This window comes from Chionomys nivalis, chromosome 1 (assembly GCF_950005125.1).
Source record: "Chionomys nivalis chromosome 1, mChiNiv1.1, whole genome shotgun sequence".
Taxonomy (NCBI): Eukaryota; Metazoa; Chordata; class Mammalia; order Rodentia; family Cricetidae; genus Chionomys; species Chionomys nivalis.
In genome coordinates this window covers 173,268,523-173,288,029 of record NC_080086.1, presented here as the reverse complement: position 1 = coordinate 173,288,029, position 19,507 = coordinate 173,268,523, and the positions used below count along the sequence as shown (strand labels likewise).

Below are 19,507 nucleotides of genomic sequence, written 5' to 3'. Positions count from 1 at the left end.
TTATATGAAACAAGATTTAAAAAAAAAAAAAAAAAAAAAAAAGCTGGAGACGGAAGATCCCTGAACTTTGTTGGTCAGCTAGCCTTGCCTACTTGGACAGTATACATAATTAATAAAGAAATCTTTAAAAAAATAAAAAGAGGGTTTGGAGGGAGGAAAGAGGAAGGGAAAGTGATGTAATTATATTTAAAAAAAAAAAAAGATTTTGCTTCCCATGAGAGACTAGTGTAGTGCAATCAGACCCCTGGCTGTGGTTTTTCTTGTGAGTACTGGGCAGGTACTCCTGAAAAGGAGCTGCCTGTGACTATGAAATCTTGTGTCTAGTTGGAGCAACACAAAATTTCAAATTATACACTTTCCTACATTTGACCTTCAATTAAAATTTTAGCCAGTTTTTTTTACCCTTACATATGCAGCTATCTTTTCCTCCCATTTTTGCCAAAAATGAAGCAAACCCAGTCTACATCATAGCCTCATACTCCAAATTGACCTCAAACTTCCAAGGATGTCCTTGAATGTCTGGTTATCTTGCTTTTTCTTACCCAGTGCTGGGATTCCAGGCCTGTGCCACTATGCTCGGTTTGATGAGGTGCTGGGAATTCAACCCAGAGATTCCTGCAAACACTCTGCCGTCCGAGCCTCATCCCCAGCCATACCTGGAACTCTCTTGCGTCTGTGTCCTCAACAGAAGTAGAACTGTAGGCCGGGTGGTGGTGGCGCACGCCTTTAATCCCAGCACTTGGGAGGCAGAGGCAGGCGGATCTCTGTGAGTTCGAGGCCAGCCTGGTCTACAAGAGCTAGTTCCAGGACAGGCTCCAAAACCATAGAGAAACCCTGTCTCGGAAGATAAAAAAAAAAAAAGAAGTAGAACTGTATGTCTGTGTTTTGATTAAAAAAAAAAAAAAACAACTTTTTCTCTGCATTCCTAATTGAATCCTACTTATAGAATAAATCTGACTTAATAGAATCTTACTGGAGCCTACACCTCTGCCCTGTGTTGAAAATACTGAAGAAGTTCTATAAAGCACAACTTGGAAACCATTGGCCTGCCTTGCTATATTATATCGTCAAAGATAGAAACTTAGCCAGGCTTGGTAATACGTGCCTGTAAATGCTACTCTTAAGAAATGGAAGTTGGGGGGCGGGGGGGCTGGAGAGATGGCTCAGATGGTTAAGAGCATTGCCTGCTCTTCCAAAGGTCCTGAGTTCAATTCCCAGCAACCACATGGTGGCTCACAACCATCTGTAATGAGGTCTGGTGCCCTCTTCTGGCCTGCAGATATACACACAGACAGAACATTGTATACATAATAAATTTTTTAAAAAAAGAAAAGAAATGGAAGTGGGGGAACAAGAGTTATCTGGGTCACATGAGACCCTGCATCAAAACAAAACAGGCTTATTTATCTCCTCTTTGTTTAACACAGGTGCTGATGGAGACTCTGGGTGCTCTGGGAGCACAGTGCAGGTGGGCTGCCTGCAACATCTACTCCACGCTCAATGAAGTGGCTGCTGCCCTAGCAGAAAGTGGTAAGAGCTGATTTGTGTTCTCTGTCTTTGGCTAAGATAAGTCTTCAAGAAGTTCCACAGTTTCAAAATAAATCTATAAGGAAGGCTAACAAGCAGCTGCCTTTGAAGAAATGGATTTTATTATTGATGAATTTGTTTTCTTTTTTCAAACATGATCTAGTTAGCTCTGTTGTTTATAGTTGGCAAATAGTTCCCTATGTCTACTGCTCTAGTAATCACACTTCGCTTTGATTCACTATCAGGCCACCAGTGAACACTGCTCACACTGCTCACACTCATTGTATTATGTAATAGGTTTTCTGTATCGCGATAATAGGTTTCTCTGCCAATGCAGTAAGCCAGATCAAGCTGAGCTGAAAAAGTAAAAAAACAAAAAAACAAATTAAAATAGGTTTATTTGAGCAAAGCAACTCCCGGGTGAGTTCTCCAACCCGAGAGATCGAGACAGGACAAGTAACATAACCAAACTAAAACAGGGAGCTTATATAGCCTGTGATCAAGGAGGTGATGACATGTCCACCACAAGCTGGGTTAGTGCCAAAATGTGGTCAAAAGCTGTAATGTTTGGGCAGGGACTTTGGCTACTGGCAACTTCAAGGGAGGAGCTGCTGTCGCTGCCAAGAATGCAGAACTGGGCTTTTGTGCCTTCCCTTTGTTCAGAGATTATCTGAGAAGGTGGGGTTTGTCTTTGTCGGGAGGGAGAGAGGCGGGTGGAATGGGCTTTCTGAATCAAGCAGGAGTGAGCTGGAGGCTCCAACCGAACAGTGTGTAATTCTTGAACCATCGTTTGTGGTCCTCCAGACCTTCCAGGAAGTGGCTCACCCTGATTTAATGTTTAGCTTGTCTGCTTCAGCAGTGAGGAGAATTTGGCCTGGCAGGGTAATTGATCACAATGTCCACTAACGCTTGAAGGACAAAGCTAGGGAAGTTTGGGTTCTGTCGGCCTTCTGTCTCCCTGTGTGTTACAATACACGTAGATCTGGGTACCAAGACTACTTCTGAGCTCCCTGGAGACTCTAAGAAAGCCCCACAGAATATGCTTACAGCTCCTTTCGCTAGCACTCTTTGGCATTTCATTAGTTCTTTCACTTATTTGTAAAATTATGCTGCTTGTATATGATAGAAAGTTATACAAATATTAAATTGTACATAGGCCAGCACTCGGGAGGCAGAGGCAGGCGGATCTCTGTGAGTTCGAGACCAGCCTGGTCTACAGAGCGAGTTCCAGGACAGGCTCCAAAGCCACAGAGAAACCCTGTCTCGAAAAACCAAAAAATAAAATAAAATAAAATAAATTGTACATAGGTATTCATTTCACCCTCTTTTTTGGCAAATGATTATTGAGTTTAATAAAGAAATAACCTTTTCTCTCAGAATCTATATTGTGGTAAAGAAGATAACATACTTATGTAAATGATAATTAAGACTTGTTTGACAAAATGCCTCAACTGCTTATAAACCCATATTCAAGTCTATGCATGGTGACATATTTCTGTCATCCCAGCCATTAGGAAGGTTAAAGCTGGAAGATCATAATTCAGAACCTGCCTGAGAAACTTAGTAAAGTCTTGTCTCAAAATAAAAAAATTTAAAAAGAAAGTTGAGGATCATGGCTCGCATCTGCAGTCACAGCCCTCAGAAGGCTGAGGTATGAGAATGATCAGTTTGAGTCTGGCCTGAACTCCATGGTGAGATGTTGTCTCAAAACTACCTACGAGTACCTAAAGCTAGGGATGAAGTTCAGTAGTAGGGCACTTTCTTAGTGCGCTCTGTGAATCCCAGCTTCACATCAGCCTGTGTTCAGTAGTACATAAATGATGGCTTTAGAAAAAGTTCACAATCGTTTGGTTCTCTCCCAGCCAAGTTAAGCAGCTTGCATAATAGACATTGCACTTCACTGGGCAGTGGAGTGGAACAAGCACTTTAGGAGTCAGAGTTCTCCAGTGAGGCCTGTGAGTAACTAAGAGGAGAAAAACGGCAGATTTGGGAGGTGAGACTGGCGGCTTGACTCTGCATCAAGTACTTATTTCTGCTTTCTTCTTCCCCTGTGAGTCCTGTTTTTAGGACTCTTACATTCTTACAGCTTATCCTTTCTGAGCCAAGAAGAGCAGAATAGCCTAGAGGAGAAGGAATGGATAAGAAGGCTTGAAGGCAATACTAGCCAAGTGAAGGAAGCTCATTCAAAGAGTATAACAAAATGAGAACGTTAGGAATTAGTGGAAATTTGACACTTTCTTGTTAAAATTTGGAGAGTGGCCCTTTTGTAGCCTTTAATGGGTTCTCTTTTTTCCTTTTTATTATTTTTAGGATTTCCGGTCTTTGCCTGGAAAGGAGAGTCAGAAGATGACTTTTGGTGGTGCATTGACAGATGTGTGAATGTGGAGGGCTGGCAGCCAAACATGGTGGGTCAGATTTCTGTTAATGTGGCTCATTAGGGCAGGAACGATGGTGAAATACCCTGTCTTGGGTAAGGGTTTCCCATAAGAAGGAAGGAAAATGGACCCATTTCTGTTCGATGTATCTGGGTTTCCAAAAAATTCTGTGAATCTGCTTAGGATACCTCTAGATACTGAATTTCTTATAACTACAGAGTCTTGATCAGCTCAGTGTGGTGATGGGGATCTGTAATCCCGATATTTAGGGCACTGAGCAGGCAGATCTTAACTTTGAGGCCAGCCCAGAAGCAGTCACGTTTATTAGTAACATGAAAATGCAACCCAGGAGTCGAGGCTGAAAAGCAGAAGTGGCGCTTTTCTGTCCCCACTGCTGTTCACAGTTGCTTCAGTAACAGTCGCCATAAACACCAGCAAACAAACACACTGGGCACAGACGCCTTGGGGATCCTGAGGTCCTTGGCTTTCTCGGGAATCTACACGCTGAGTTTTTAATATGCTTGGAGCACTTTCAAGTACAAATTTCTTCCCTGTATTTTGTAAAAAGATGACCAGGAAGTTTAGGGGTTTTCCTTTATACTTTTGTTTCATTATTTAAGAGATCCAGGCTGAGAGGCTGTGGATACACCATAGTGGTAGAGCTTTTGCCTGACATGCATAAAGCCCTAGGTTTAGTCCCCAGCACTGAAAAATTTTTTAAAAAAATTAAATGTAGCATTGGAGTATAGCTCAGGGGTAGAGCCCCTGGATTTACACCGCATATATATATACTGAAAGCACAATTACATTCATAGAGAAAAAGCCATAAAATATGATATATTTCTGCTTTACCAACATTTCTCCATTATTATTAAGAAATTAGAGAATCAGCTCAAAGGGAAGAAGGAAGAAGGGAGGGAGAAGAGAGAGAGAGAGAGAGAGAGAGAGAGAGAGAGAGAGAGAGAGAGAGAGAGAGAGAGAGAGAAAGGATTCCTTGCTGCTGCCAGCTGAAAACCAGGTCTCTCTGGTGCCCAGCCGAGAAGCAGCTTCTGAAGCCTGGGGTCCAGGTCACCAAGTGCTGGCTTGAGGAGGGGAGGGGTGAGGGCGGCTCCAGGATGAGTCAGCTCATGCCAGCAATTTTAGGTGACAAGAGGGAGTCTGCCTGACAGACACTAAAGAAAATGGGGACAAGGCACATGTGTCCTGGGAATAAAACTAATTTTATAGTCATGAACACAGAGAGGCTGTGGCATTGTACCTAGAGAGCCTTCATAGTTTGTGGAGCCAACACAGCTGCTAGAAAAGTTAGTAAAGACAAGGATCAAAATAGTTGTCACCTCGAAAAATAGAATTTATATCTTTGGCCAAGACCCACTATTTTTCCTTACATTTCAACCTCAGGAAGAGGAAGATTATCTGAGGTCAAGAATTTTCTGCAGTAGGACAGCACAGGGAATTTATAGACTGCAGTCATTAAATAAATACTATAAAAAGTACCTCCTCGCCAGTGCTAGTTACCTTTGTTTGAAGGAGAAAATAGGTCTGGATATAGCTCAGTTGGCAGAGTATTTGATCCCCAGCACTGTATAAACCAGGTGTGGTTATGCACGCCTATAACCCTAACAGGTCAGGCTGGGGAGATGGTTCGCTGGGTAAAGGCATGCTGCCCAAACATGAGGAACTGAATTAGGACCCCCAGCACCCATGTAAGAGCAAGGTGTGGTCAGGGGCATTCATTAGCATAGTGCTGGGGATGAGGAGAAAGGGAGAGCCTAGGGCTTGGTGGTCAGCCAGTTCAATGCATAAATAATAAAGGGAAATGTAAAATGAACGTAATGGGACGTAGCCCACAGAGTTGCCAATTACTCATGGCTAGGGAGCAGAGGCAGCAAGTGAAAACCTCATGAAATCCATGCATATTGAACAGCAGAGAGGAACTCTTTTTGGTTTCTTTTGTTCAGTATGCATGTGTGTACACATGTAGAGGCCAGAAGACAACGCCAGCTGTCATTCAGCAGGAGCCCTCACTTTGTTTTTTGAGACAGGGTCCATCACTGGGACCTAGGGCTCCACAATTAGACAGGCTGGGACATCTCTGTCTCCCTAGCATTGTACTTTCATGCCTGGATTTTTATATGGGTGCTGGGGGTTAAACTCAGGTCCTCATGTTTGTAAGACAAGCACTTTCTTAACTAGACTATCTCCCCAGCCTTTTTGGGGGGCAGGGAGACAGCACTGGAATTGAAACTAGGTACTCTAGCCTTGATCCTTAATCTACCCTTGGCCCCTCTTCGGGTTTCTTTGGATTTGTTTGTTTGTTCGTTTTTGTTTTGTTTTATTGAGACGTGGTTTCTTTGTAACAGCCCTGGTTGTCCTGGAACTCACTCTGTAGACCTTGCTGGTCTCAAACTCACATAGATTTGCCTGTCTCTGCCTTTCAAGTGCTGGGATTAAAGGTGCCACCCCCCCCCCCAGCAGGTTTCTTGGGGACATTGGTTCTTAGGTCTATTTATAAGTGTGTAGCCTGGCTAAGAGTTCTAATGAGAATCCTGCCTTGGTCCCTACACTCAAACAAGATTTGATAGAATTAAATAAAGTAGATTAACAGTAGGAGCAGAAACGAAAGATCAGATGATAGACCCGGGGTTGGATATTTTGTCTTCCCCGGGATCCAGGATGGCGTTTTTGATGCTTATAGTGCTGCTGGTATCCTGGGATTTTAAGAAGAATGCATGCCAGCAGGGGATGACTGAAGTCTGTGGAGACCTTCCAGGACAGGGTAACAACTGAGAAAAGTCCTGAGGAGCATTTCCAACCATCCTCAGGGGCTACTTTTCCCTGCCGGTGGGAGCTCTGGTGGGCACAGCGTTGTATTTGTCTTTAATCTCAACCTGAAATAGTGATGAGCTGTTCAGAAGCGTGCGTGTACACCTACATGCTGCACGGTTCCCTGGTTATTTTTAATTTGGCTTCTACAGAGTGCGAGATTGAGCTAGGCAAAACCCTCCAGTGCTGCCTGATACACTGGGGGGGAGACTGCCGTGCTTTGTGAGAAGTAAAGATTAACAGCTTCAGTTTTAAAAGCCATTGTTCTGAGAGACAGACTAATTATCTGTCCTTTTATTTAAACTAAACCTTAGTTGAATTTATTTAAAGTACTAAAATCAGCAGTTAGAAATTAGTTTTCTGAGCCGGGCGGTGGTGGCGCACGCCTTTAATCCCAGCACTCGGGAGGCAGAGGCAGGTGAATCTCTGTGAGTTCGAGACCAGCCTGGTCTACAAGAGCTAGTTCCAGGACAGGCTCCAAAACCACAGAGAAACCCTGTCTCGAAAAACCAAAAAAAAACAAAAAAAAACAAAAAAAAAAAAAAGAAATTAGTTTTCTGAAGATTTGAAGTATATTCAAGAACTAGAGGTCTTGATGATCTTGATGGCCCTAAGAAAATTCTCATGTTGCAATGTGGTTTGATAAAGCAGATACGTTATGTGGTAGGGTCATCTGACGGAGAGAATTATAGTTGGCCTTCATCCCCTATTCTTTTCTTTGAGTATAATGACTCTTTTGTCTGGTAGATTATTGTATTAACTCTGGCTTTAGGTTGCTTTTCATAATTATATGGAAAATTTGAAATATCTGTACATTGGTAATTAGTAACGGGTACAGGACCCTGAGAGGCACTGAAGCCTAAGCCTTCAGCGAAATGAATGACATTCTGGATGCTTCTGTTGCAGATATTGGATGATGGAGGAGATCTTACTCACTGGATTTACAAAAAGTATCCCAACATGTTTAAGAAAATCAAAGGCATAGTCGAGGAGAGTGTTACTGGAGTCCATAGGTAAGAGTTAACAGTCCTCCATAGCGTAGATATGCGATCTTATAATCACATACCTGTAGGACACATTATAGTAAAAATTTGGTGCTTTCTCTGAGGCAACATGTCTGAGCCTGGGCACTTATTTTTAATAGCAGCACAAATGACAAACAGAACATAGTAAATAGCTCAGCTGGAGGGGCAAGTAGGGTCCTCATGTTCTCTTGTCATTGCAGTACAATGGCTGCTTGCTCTTTTTGGACAAGTTTAATTCATTCAATAAGTATTTATTAAACTATTACAATGAGCCAGGCACTGCTCTAGAAACCCATTGTAGGCAAAACTCGTGTCCTCACAGAGTCTATAACTCACAGTTAGCAAGGGCTTTGAGTCCCATCCCAAAGGAGCAGTGATTCTTTGGATAAAATTAGAATCATTTCTGTTAGTCTTATTCACCCTGCCACAAATGTGGATGCGAGCAGTACAACTGGTGTGAGCCAGTTCTTTGTTTCCTCCACGTGGGCCCTACAGGTTGAACTCAGATGGTCAGGCTTGACCGGAGCCTGTACCCACTGAACCACTGCACTAGCCCCAGGGATGAACGTTTAATAAAACAAATACTTCTCCTTTTTAATGGACTTGGGTTTTGAACTCATATATATGCAATTTTTGAGTTTTTATATTATTGTTATGAATTTGAAACTACTGAAAAGTAAAAATTGTCACCTTAAAATAGTAGGATTATGCTAGATTTTAAAAGTATTTAAAATTAGTTCTATTAAAGCTATTTTTAAGATTTGTTTTTATTTATGTGTATCCATGTATGTTTGTGTGAATGTATGCTATGTTTGTGAGTGGCCACAAAGGTCAGACGAGGGTGTTGATTTAATAAATAAGCAAGTAAATGTATTTAATTAAAAAAATAAATTTCATGAAGCTGGAGTGTCAGGTGATAGTAAACCACTTGATGGGATCCAGTGTGAGCCTTCTGGAGAAGCAGGAAAGACACTCTCAACTGCAAGTCACTTCTCCAGCTCCCCAGTTACTTCTTTTATCTTTGAAAGGGACATAAAATTTACGTGCAGGTTGGAGAGACTGCTCAGTGGTTAAGAGTTTCTACTACATTGGTAGAGGACTCAGGTTTGGTTCCCAGCACCCTCCTGGCATCTCACAACATCTGCAACTCGTGTTCCAGAGGATCCAACATCCTCTTCTGGCCTCCACAAGCACCAGACACCGTGTGTTACACATACATACATTCAAATAAGCACTCATACACATAAAAATAAACAAATTTAAGTCTCAGTCTTGAAATGGGCATGGTGGTACATGCCTTTGATGCCAGTAGAGGCTGCAGATCTGTGAGTTCATAGTTCCAGGCCATCCAGAACTGCACAATGAGACCCTGCTTCAAAACAAAAGTCTTAGTCATTAGAAAAATAAAATAAGTATGCACAATTAAGAGTTTTTCATTTAAGGGAGTTGGAGAGATGGCTCACAGGTTAAGAGCATTGCCTGCTCTTCCAAAGGTCCTGAGTTCAATTCCCAGCAACCACATGGTGGCTCACAACCATCTGTAATGGGGTCTCGTGCCCTCTTCTGGCCTGCAGCATACACACAGACAGAATATTGTATACATAATAAATAAATAAATATTTAAAATAAATAAATAAATATTTTTTTAAAAAGAGTTTTTCATTTAAGATCTTGAAATTTAGTTGGATCAAAGAATTTCTCCACATGATTTTTTGAATGTGAGCCTTTTTGCCAAGTTGTTTACAGCCTCTAGAAACACATTATCCAATTCCCAGAATCTGTTAGTACGATGAAATTGTCATGTCTTATGCTGTCATGCTCAGTCTATCGATATATTTCAGAGATCTGACCTAAACCAACAGTAGATTGTAATATCTCATTGTTCTCCCACTCCCAGGTTGTACCAGCTGTCCAAAGCTGGGAAGCTGTGTGTCCCAGCCATGAACGTCAACGACTCAGTCACTAAACAGAAATTTGATAACCTCTACTGTTGCCGTGAATCTATTCTTGATGGGTAATGTTTGTTATCTTTGAGATGATCTTGGGTTATTGAGTGAAAGTTCCAGCTTCTTCGGTTTTAGTTATTCCTGGAACTGTTTCGTGTCTCACCACATCACTCTCAGACTTTATAACCCAGAGCTCTGCTGCTATCACGACTGCAAGAAAATCTCTTTCACTTAAGAAATGAGCCTGGGAGCTGGAAAGATGGCTCAGTGATTAAGAGCCCTGGCTTCTCTTCCAGAGGACCTATTTGGTTCCCATTACCGACATGACAGCTCACAAGTATCTAGAGTTCCAGTCCCAAGGGATCTGGTGCCCTCCTCTGGCTTCCACAGGTACCAGGCACACACATGGTACACATATGCAGACAAAACATTCATACACATAAAAATAAATAAAATTTTTAAAAAGAAATGAGATTAGCTCCTATTGGAAGCAGAGTTCATTTGTGTTTTGTAATCCTTTCAGAGTTTGTGTCATTAAAATGGCATAAAAGTGATTTTGAAAGGAGCTTCAGGTGATCCTGTTTCGGGTCATGGTGCCTGTAACATGCCATATAATTCTCGTGTTATTAATGTCATACAATTTCTTGACTATCTAGAAACTTGTGGTAAACAAAGAACTAATCCCCGAAGGCATTTTAGGTTTCCCTGCCCTGTGAGGACTCAGCGCTCAGCTTCTACCTCCACCCTATGTTTGTAGGAAGACCCCATGTGTGGTCAGCGTTCTGTTAGTGTGACTAATACTGGCTATAACCAACTTTTGAACATAAGAGATTAATTTTGGCTCAGGGTTTTAGAGGCGTTAGTCCGTGCTTTGGGGCATGCAGTGAGGCGGCACGTGGTTAGATCACTTGATGGCGTGAAGCTGCTCACGTTCTGAGTGAGACATAAAGAGAGAGCAAAGAAGGAGCTAGGTCCTCTCCACCCCGTCACAAGTGTGTTTCTGATTTCTAGAAAACCTCCCACTAGACTCTGCCTTTTACAGTTTTTAACTATAAGAGCTTTTAGTAATGCCTGCAGGTGTGCCAGGCCTTTATCATGTGGAATTTTGGGAACATTCTAGATCCAAATCATAGTCCCCAAGTAATTTTCTAAGAGAAACCATCAAGATGGCTTAGAATATGCCAAATGCAGCATTTCTTTCACATGGGTTAATAGAAAAATGAAGGATTCTGTGAACCAAATTCCTATCCATTCATGTTGAGTGATGTCACCGCAGGCACTGGATCCAGGAAGACCTCAGTTTAAATGCTGGATCATTTATTTATTTGTAACTATAATCCTTTCCTTATCCTCTTCATATTTCCTCATCTGTAAAATGGTAATTTTATGCTTAATTCATGGAGTTGTTAATGAAGGTTAAATGAGACAAAATGAGTTGTTCAGTATTGTTACCTTTCTCCTTTGAAAAAAAAGTGGGGGTGGTATTTCACTATGTAAACATAGCTGACTGGGACTTGGTACATAACCCAGTCTGCCCTCAATATCACAGTTCTGCTTCAATCTTTCAAGGGAAGACAGGCATGTGCTTCCAAACCCAGCACCTTGCCTGTCTTTCAAGAACTCTATATAGTAAGTTTTAGAATTAAGTTAGATCTTGAGGAAGGTTTTTGCTGGTTGGTTTTTGTTTTGTTTTTCTTTCATTTGGTCTAATGTTCAATGCACACTGTGACTATTTTTACCTTCTATATTAGTATGGAGACAGTAGTATCAGATAGACTAAGCATTTTAATAAATTCTTAGCCCTGTGGTCAGCAATAGAGTGTCCACATGAAAGGGTCAGTGTGACAAATACCTCAGTTTTGACCATATTTATAGTAATGTATATATTTCATTAAAATACTTATCTACCCACAACTATCTATCTTTTAGACTCCCCAAGTACCAGATCTGTGAACCTAAAGTTGGCCTTTACCAGGGTTGGTAAAAGATACATGAAGATAGCTCTACTAGTTCAGAAAAATGGATAGACTCCCTCCCAACCATAGTCTACTCCTTGGGTAAGAAAGATTCTTTAAGTTAGAAATTACAAAAGTGACAAAGAAAGAAGCAGTTAAGCAAGAGTAAGGTTAGATTTCACAGCGAAGAAACACGAAAACGTCAACTGTTCATCTAAATTTGCTAAGCGGTAAGAGCATTGGTACCTGCAGACAGTGCAGAAGTGCAATTGGGTCAAGGGCGGTTGTTCTCTCAGTGGAGCCGAGATCAAGAGGGATGAAAGAGAGGTAAAGTGCTCCAGAGAGGAGTGCAGTAGAAGCCGGGCATGGTGGCACTCATCTGTAATCCCAGCACTCAGAGGCCAGGGAGGAGAGTTGAGTGTTCAAGGTTATTCTCCCTTGTGCAACAAACTTGAGGTCAAGTTGTGCTGTTTAAGATCCTGCCTCACAAAACCAGATAGAAAAGGGGTCGGAGGGATCCCCCGGCCTGAGAGAGCAGTCCACTTGAGGAAGGTGTTACTGTTTAATTTATAGTTCTGGGATGGTTACTTGCTGTATTAGTTACTTTATGTGTTGCTAGGACCAAATACCAGACAACAGCAACGTGGGCCTGGTTTGTTTAGGGTATAATCAAATCAAATCATGACAGGAAAGTCATGTCAGCAGGAACTTGAGGCTGCTGGTCACATTACATCCATAGTTAGCAAGAAGAGGAATGCCGATGCACCCTTTATCCTTTTTATTTTGTCCAGGAGCCCTGTCCGTGGAATAGTACTGCCTACGCTGAGGGTCTTCCCACATCATTAACATAATCTAGGGCCGGGCGGTGGTGGCGCACGCCTTTAATCCCAGCACTTGGGAGGCAGAGGCCAGCCTGGTCTACAAGAACTAGTTCCGGGATGGGCACCAAAGCTACAGAGAAACCCTGTCTCAAAAAACCAAAAAAAAAAAAAAAAAAGCCATAATCTAGGAACTCCCTCAGAGACATGTCCAGAGGTTTGGTGCCGTGATTCTAAATCCCATCAAGTTACAATCAAGATTCATCACCACACACACAGCACCTTAAACAGCAAGGGAGTCGTTGCTGACTCTACTTGGGTGGTGGTGACTGAGATTCCACTTTGAGGAAGAAAGATTGCTCAATAACTCCAAAGGAGCTCAGCTAGGATTTTCAGATTATAAAATAAAAAGAGTTGCTGCTGCTGTTGTTGTTATTATTATTATTATAAAAGAGTTTTAACTCTTGTAGGGTTCTGGGGCTAGAAAAAACAAAGAGTAACATAAGAAATTGTCATGGATCTTAAATAGCACCAGGTAGCTTATGTTCCCCTAATCCTTCCTTTAAAGAAGTCTTTTCTGCCCTTTATCCTTGAGACAGATCTGAGGATCCTTTTTTCTGTCTTTTATCCTTGAGGAAGATCCTGAGATCACAGGAAAATCACTGCCTACCTGAAATTCATCCATGTCTGTAGCTTGGCCGTCATTTGCAGAGGAGCAATGTGAATGCAGTTTCCACATCACCACATCACCACATCACCACAGAGAGAGGGTACCCTCCCTACGGGAGGGATGAGGAAGGGCTTGAGGAAAGTGCCCAGATGAAAGGAGGTTCAGAAATAGAACCTTTTGATTGTCCTTGCTCTGCTAGCCCTTGCAAGGCCACTCTCCTAATCCATGGCGTCTGAGTGTGGTGGCAGCCACCTGACTTACCTCCTCAGTGACAAAGAAGCATCCTCACACTTGAGTAGTATTAAGTGAGCTTCATCAAGGTGCATGCGGCTGCATCCGTGGAGTGAAGTTGCCAAGTCATTTTCTTTAATAGGATTCTTACTTTCCTTTGGGCATTTATAGACCTTTGTACCAGAAGGGTTAAGTAGATGGATAAATAAGTAGGAAGTCTTACAAGTATCTGGAGGGACTGTGTATCTCAAAATAGACTGGATTTTAGTTGAAACCCATTTGTCTTGATCAAGATTCTCAGAAAATGTTACCTTATTGTACCCAAAGAGAAACCAGAACTCATTCATTCCTAGATGTTCTTTCCAGAAATCGTGGAGACAGCAAGGATCAGTTTCACAGAGAACCAGATATAAAGGTAGACCATGTCTGCTCTGGAATCAGCCCCAGAAAGCTCACTTGTCTATAGTCAGCACCAGCAGGTTTCACTCACGGCCTCTCTGCATTGTTGTCCATTACTTTCCCTATTGAATCAATGAAAACCATCTGGCCTCCTGATACTTTTAAATGCATTACTTATGGTATATTTCTAAAACAGTAAGCTAGAATGATGTTTTTATTAAGCCAGAACTTTTTCACTTCCTAAATTAAGATTACTGTTGCCTTATTTATATCTTTTCTTTTTCCCCATATTGATTCACAGTATAAAAGTGTCCACTGCCTTTGTGTTTACAAGCTACTGTGTAATCTACATCCTTTAGCACTACTCCCAAGAGAGGAAGATTAAAGTGGAAGGGGGCAAAACTCACATGTAACTAGAACTGGTTAGATGGACAAATATGTATTTTATTGCTTTCCTTCAAAAATGAAAAAATTCAAGCACAAACCTCAGGTAGAAACAAAAGAACATTTCTTCTGATTTAATGACTGGACTTTGTTTTTGTTCCCCTAGACTGAAAAGGACAACAGATATGATGTTTGGTGGGAAGCAGGTGGTGGTCTGTGGCTATGGAGAGGTAAAGTTCAACCTTTTCCTTGCTGGATGTTTAAAATGCATTTTGATGAACTATTCCAGATTTTTGCACACAGACATAAGTGTATTCATGTACCACTTTAGATGGAACACATAACTTTAGAAGTCCCGAGTTAAATACCTTGCTTTTTCCTTTGTATTTTTTCTCGAGTTGATTTTCTGACTTGTTGCAGCACCGCTGTTTGTGATGTACTGCAGCTTATGTTTGATGATGAATCGTGAATGTGGGTGTTCTCGTGCATGTGAATGTGCTAAGCAGGGCCAGGGGTTTGTTTATGAACGACATTTATGTGTTTTTCTTGCTTTTCCCTAAGCACGAATCTGTTCAGCAAAATTACTTTCCCAGAAGCTTTGAGAAGTGTGTTCTAGCTGACTTTCTTTATTGTGTGTTCTTTCCCTGTCCAGGTGGGGAAGGGGTGCTGTGCTGCTCTGAAGGCCATGGGTTCCATTGTGTATGTGACCGAGATCGACCCCATCTGTGCCCTGCAAGCCTGGTGAGTATGTGAAGGGTTACCTGCTCCTCCTCTGCCTTGCTGTCCAACATGCCCACTGGAACTGCCGTGCCTGCCTCGTACCCAGATCCAGGGACGCTGCTGAGGGAACTTAAGGTTCTCTCTTGTAAAGGTCAAGGAGTTCTGCGCCAGAGACATGAAAATTTAGAATCCCTGTGGAAACGGTGACAGGATGCTTTGGTTCTCTCCACATATGTAATTCCCTGCTCCTTTGAAAATAATGATCAAACAAGAAAGGCAGGCCAGGCATGGTGGCACATGCCTTTAGTCCCAGCACTGGGGAGAGAGAGGCCCTAGACAAGCGCTCACTGTGCAGTCCTGATGACCTAAATTCTCCAACTTCACAGAGCTGTCTGACCTCCCCGCAGGTGTACTGTGGCCTGCGGGCACCCTCACACATACATCATTCGTGCATATATACATGCACACTCTACACAAAGAGTTTTTTTTTTTTTAAGGCTCAGGCATGTAATCTTAATTCCAGAAGTTGAGGCAAATAGATTGTGAATTCCAAGCCAGCTTTGGTTATATAACAAGACCTTGTTTCACCAACCTGGGCTACAGAGTTCTCGAGATCCTGCCGGAAGGAAAGAAAGAAAAAAAGAGAGGTTAAGTGTTGTTTAGTGCGTAGGTTAGACCTGAGCTCAGTCATCAACAGGAAAGAAGAAAGGGGAGGGACATCCAATAGGCTGTGTCAGAGCCCTTCTGACATAATGCTCTATGAGAAAATGTCAGACAAATCCAAACTAAGGGTGAAATCTGCTGATTCTTGTGTGAATAATATGTGGGAAATTGTAGTATTCTTAGAATTCTTAAGGTTCAAATCTAAATTAAACATTTTTAAAGTTCCTTTTTCCTCTCTGAAATGTGAATCCTAGCAGGGTACATCTTTAATCCCAGCATTTGGGAGGCAAAGACAAGAGGATCTCTGAGTTTAAGACCAGCCTGGTCTATATACTGAGTTCCAGGACAGCCAGGGCTACATAGTCAGAACCTGTCTGAAAACTAATAATAATCAAATAAATAAAGTAAAATGTAGATTACTATCCGTACCTCAAAGTATTATGAAAATTAATTAAAATAATTATTATACACTATCATAAATTAAATAATAAATATATAACAGGACTCAGAACCGCTGTCACAAAATGGATCCTTACTAAATGGTAAATGTTACTAAAATTATCTCCATCTTCCACAGAATGAGAAATGTCATGGTCACTAAAAGCTACTTCAAAGCCCAAGTTTATGCAGTATATATCTATGTTTTATAATTTCTGTTCAGTATTAGCACTAAGCTTCTGGAAGAAAGGACACTAAGATAGAATAAGGCTAGAATAAAGCCATTCCTCTCTGTCCTGCTACTCACGCCCTTAATCCCAGCCCTAGAGAGGATACTAAAACAGGAGGAGACAGCTCTCAGACAGTCCCATCCTGAGATTCCTGGAGGTGGTATCGCCATTTCGGACTGAGGTAGAGGTAAGAGCCAGTGGCTTTTCTGACCTTTAGGTTGAACCTCAATTTCTGTCTCTGGGTTTTTATTTATAGTGCTACATTTGGTGCCCAACATTTGGAGTACAAATTCACAAAAAAAAGCTGTTTGTCTGAGGCTATTAAGTCACTGGCACAGGTCAGAGGCTTCAGATCCCCTAGTGCTGGAGTCTCAGGTGTTTGGGTTTTTTTTGGGGGGGGGGGTGTCGAGACAGGGTTTCTCTGTAGCTTTGGAGCCTGTCCTTGGAACTCACTCTATAGACCAAGCTGACCTCGAACTCACAGAGATCTGCCTGCCTTTGCCTCCTGAGTGTTGGGATTAAAGGCGTGCGCCACCATCGCCACCACCACCCGACTTCTTTGACAAACTAGTGTGGCTACTGAAATTAAAGGTGTGTGTCACCATTGCATTAAGGTTGATCAGTGCAGCTCTTTTACTCTCTGAACTTCAGGCAAGCTTTATTTATTAAAATAAAAATGAAATATCACTACACAAGAGCTCATTGCAATCTGAGGTTTGGTGGAGAGCACTGCAGTCTACAGTCACTCTGAGGACATGATCACCCCCTTTGTCTGAGCTTTGGTAGAGGTAAGAACTCTCTAGTGGCTTGACTGCTTTGCTTTTCTGATCTTCAACATGAACCCCAATACCTGTCTCTGGGTTTTTATTATTCGTGCTACAAGAAGTGTCTTAACTGAAGGCCGAGGCAATGTATATAGAAACATCAACAAGCTATATTAAAACTTGTGCAGTTGGTTTTGTTTGTTTTCTTCCTCAGTTTGAAAGTATGTGGCCTGTACAAGGAGCAAGTGCATAGCCTCCAAACAAAAGCTAGCATGGCATATTTAAGGAGCTCACAGATAGGGTAAATTTGGGAGTGGTAGTGTCTGAGATAAGTATCATATGGCAGTGTGTACAAGAATTTAAGTCTTACCCTGAAATGTCTTAAACATAGAAGTGATATAAATCACGATGCAAAATGATTTGGGATGTAACCTAGAGACAGTGAGACTGGGCCAAGCCTCACTGCCCTGAACTTAGGAAAGCCAGCATGCGTGAGTAAAAGGGGACAGAACTAGGCACAGTAAGCTCACACACCCGTACTCGCAAAACCTCAGGAGAATTGCCTCCATTTTAAGGCTAACCAAGTCTACAAAGTAAGTATAGACCCTGTCCCAAAACCACCAGAAGGGGTGTGTGGGCCCATAAATTCAAGAGACTTTAAAGGAATTAAGAAAAGGATAAAAAAGGCAAAATTTGGTTACAATTTCAATTTGGAAGAAATGTTTAGTTTACCTGGCTCATACAGTTAGGTTACCAGTCATGCTCCTGCCCAGGGTAGAGAATACAGAGGAAAAATAGACGAGAGTGTAGAAGATTATGTGTTCAACTTCCAACAAAGTAAGTCTGGGATCCTTCTCAGGGACTTTGAGGAGGTATCTGGGGGAGTATGCAGTCCTTGGTTATGAAGCACCCCAGAGATGTAAGTTAAACAAACAAAACTGCAGCTGGAGATGGAGATTGGTGGTAGAGGTTGCCTTGTTGTCTGATGCCTGGGTTCTAATCCCACCTGGTGGGCGAGAGGGGAATGAGCCAATCAGTCATCTTGTGATGACTACTTACACAAAGGCAGGAAAAACCAGTACTGAAAGGACAAAAGAGTCCAGTGAAGAACCCCATGGAGTGCCGCCATTTAAACACGGGGAAAGGCTGAGAGTGTAGCCAAATGGGGTACAATTGCCTCGCATGTGCAATGTCCTGGGCTCAATTCCCACCACAGAGCGGGGGGGGGGGCACTCAGTTTAAGGAGGTAAATTATGTTTAATGTGGCAGAGGAATCAAGTACTATAAGATACTAAGAAAATACTGGTTTTTTTATTTCAGAAAATAATTGATGATCTTGGGAGAACAGGCTCAGTGAAAATAGATTCAGTGGCCAATCTTTTTTTTTTTTTTTTTCTAGAAATTTGTTTTGGGAATCTCATGACTGTCCTTGCTTGGCTCCCTATTATTAGGAAGAACTAATTCTAGTGATGCAATGGGAACATTTACATTTCTCTTGTGTGAACTCAGGAAATGATCTGGGCTTTTGACTGAAGAATAGTCCAAGCTAGATGTGGTACATGGTTGTAATCCTAGCTCTTGGGAGGAAGAGGCTAGAGGATCCTGAGTTTGAGGCCAGCCTGGGCTACACAATGACACTGTCTTCAAAACCAAACAAAATGAACACCGTGAACACAGTCTAGCACTCTAAGAAGCGACATTGTAACTACCTAGAGATCTTGGTGCTAGCTTTTACGAAAAGCTCCCATCAACTGGCTTAGTTTAATTGATCCTGCTTTGTGTCTACAGTATGGATGGGTTCCGACTGGTGAAGTTAAATGAAGTCATCCGACAAGTGGACATTGTCATTACCTGTACAGGTATGGCTGTGAGGTTTTGGGTGGGGGAGTAAGATTTGGGAATGCTTTTTTCATGGAGCAAGTGAAAGGTGATTGAAAATATTCTGGATAAATCCAAACTGTTAAAGCAAGAAGTAGGGGTTGAGAAGTTGAGTGACTTATTAGGTAAGATACTTGCCTTAATAAACATGAGTACCTGAATTTGATTCTAAGAACCCATGTTAAAAAAAAAAAAAAAAAGTCAGGCAGGGGTGACTGGAAAGTTGGCTCAGTGGGTAAGAACACCTGTTGCTGCTGGGTAGTGGTAGCACATGCCTTTCTGATCTCTGTGAGTTCAAAGCCAGCCTGGACTACAGAGCAAATTCCAGATAGTCAGGACTGCACAAAGAAATCATGTCTTGACAAACAACAACAAAAAAGAACAGTTGTTGCTCGTAAAGAGAGCCCAGGTTCAATTCCCAATACCCACATGATAGCTCACAACCATCTATATATAACTCCAGTTCCAGGGCACCTGACACCCTTTTCTAACTGTGGGCACCAGACATATATGTGATGCACATGCATACATGTAGACAAAACATTGATACACATGAAATAGATAATCTTTTTTAAAAAGCCAGGCATGGTAGCGTGCACTTCTAATTTCAGCACCGTGGAGTCAGACAGAAATAAACACATAAACCACACACATACAC

The 19,507-nt window shown here is 41.9% G+C and overlaps 1 protein-coding gene across 5 annotated transcripts in view; it reads left to right on the top strand.

The window, feature by feature from the left end:
- The window catches only part of Ahcyl2 (adenosylhomocysteinase like 2), a 164,471-nt gene that overhangs the window by 123,028 nt on the left and 21,936 nt on the right, over positions 1-19,507 (top strand). For 4 of the 5 annotated variants that reach the window (XM_057762825.1, XM_057762818.1, XM_057762834.1 and 1 more), the window contains 7 exons: positions 1,428-1,530; positions 3,838-3,932; positions 7,635-7,741; positions 9,651-9,767; positions 14,323-14,386; positions 14,809-14,897; positions 18,760-18,830. In XM_057762825.1, coding sequence (XP_057618808.1) covers positions 1,428-1,530; positions 3,838-3,932; positions 7,635-7,741; positions 9,651-9,767; positions 14,323-14,386; positions 14,809-14,897; positions 18,760-18,830 — 646 coding nt within the window. Of the gene's footprint in view, positions 1-1,427; positions 1,531-3,461; positions 3,521-3,837; positions 3,933-7,634; positions 7,742-9,650; positions 9,768-14,322; positions 14,387-14,808; positions 14,898-18,759; positions 18,831-19,507 lie in introns of those variants that run through there. The other variant, XM_057762848.1, reaches the window with a different exon arrangement.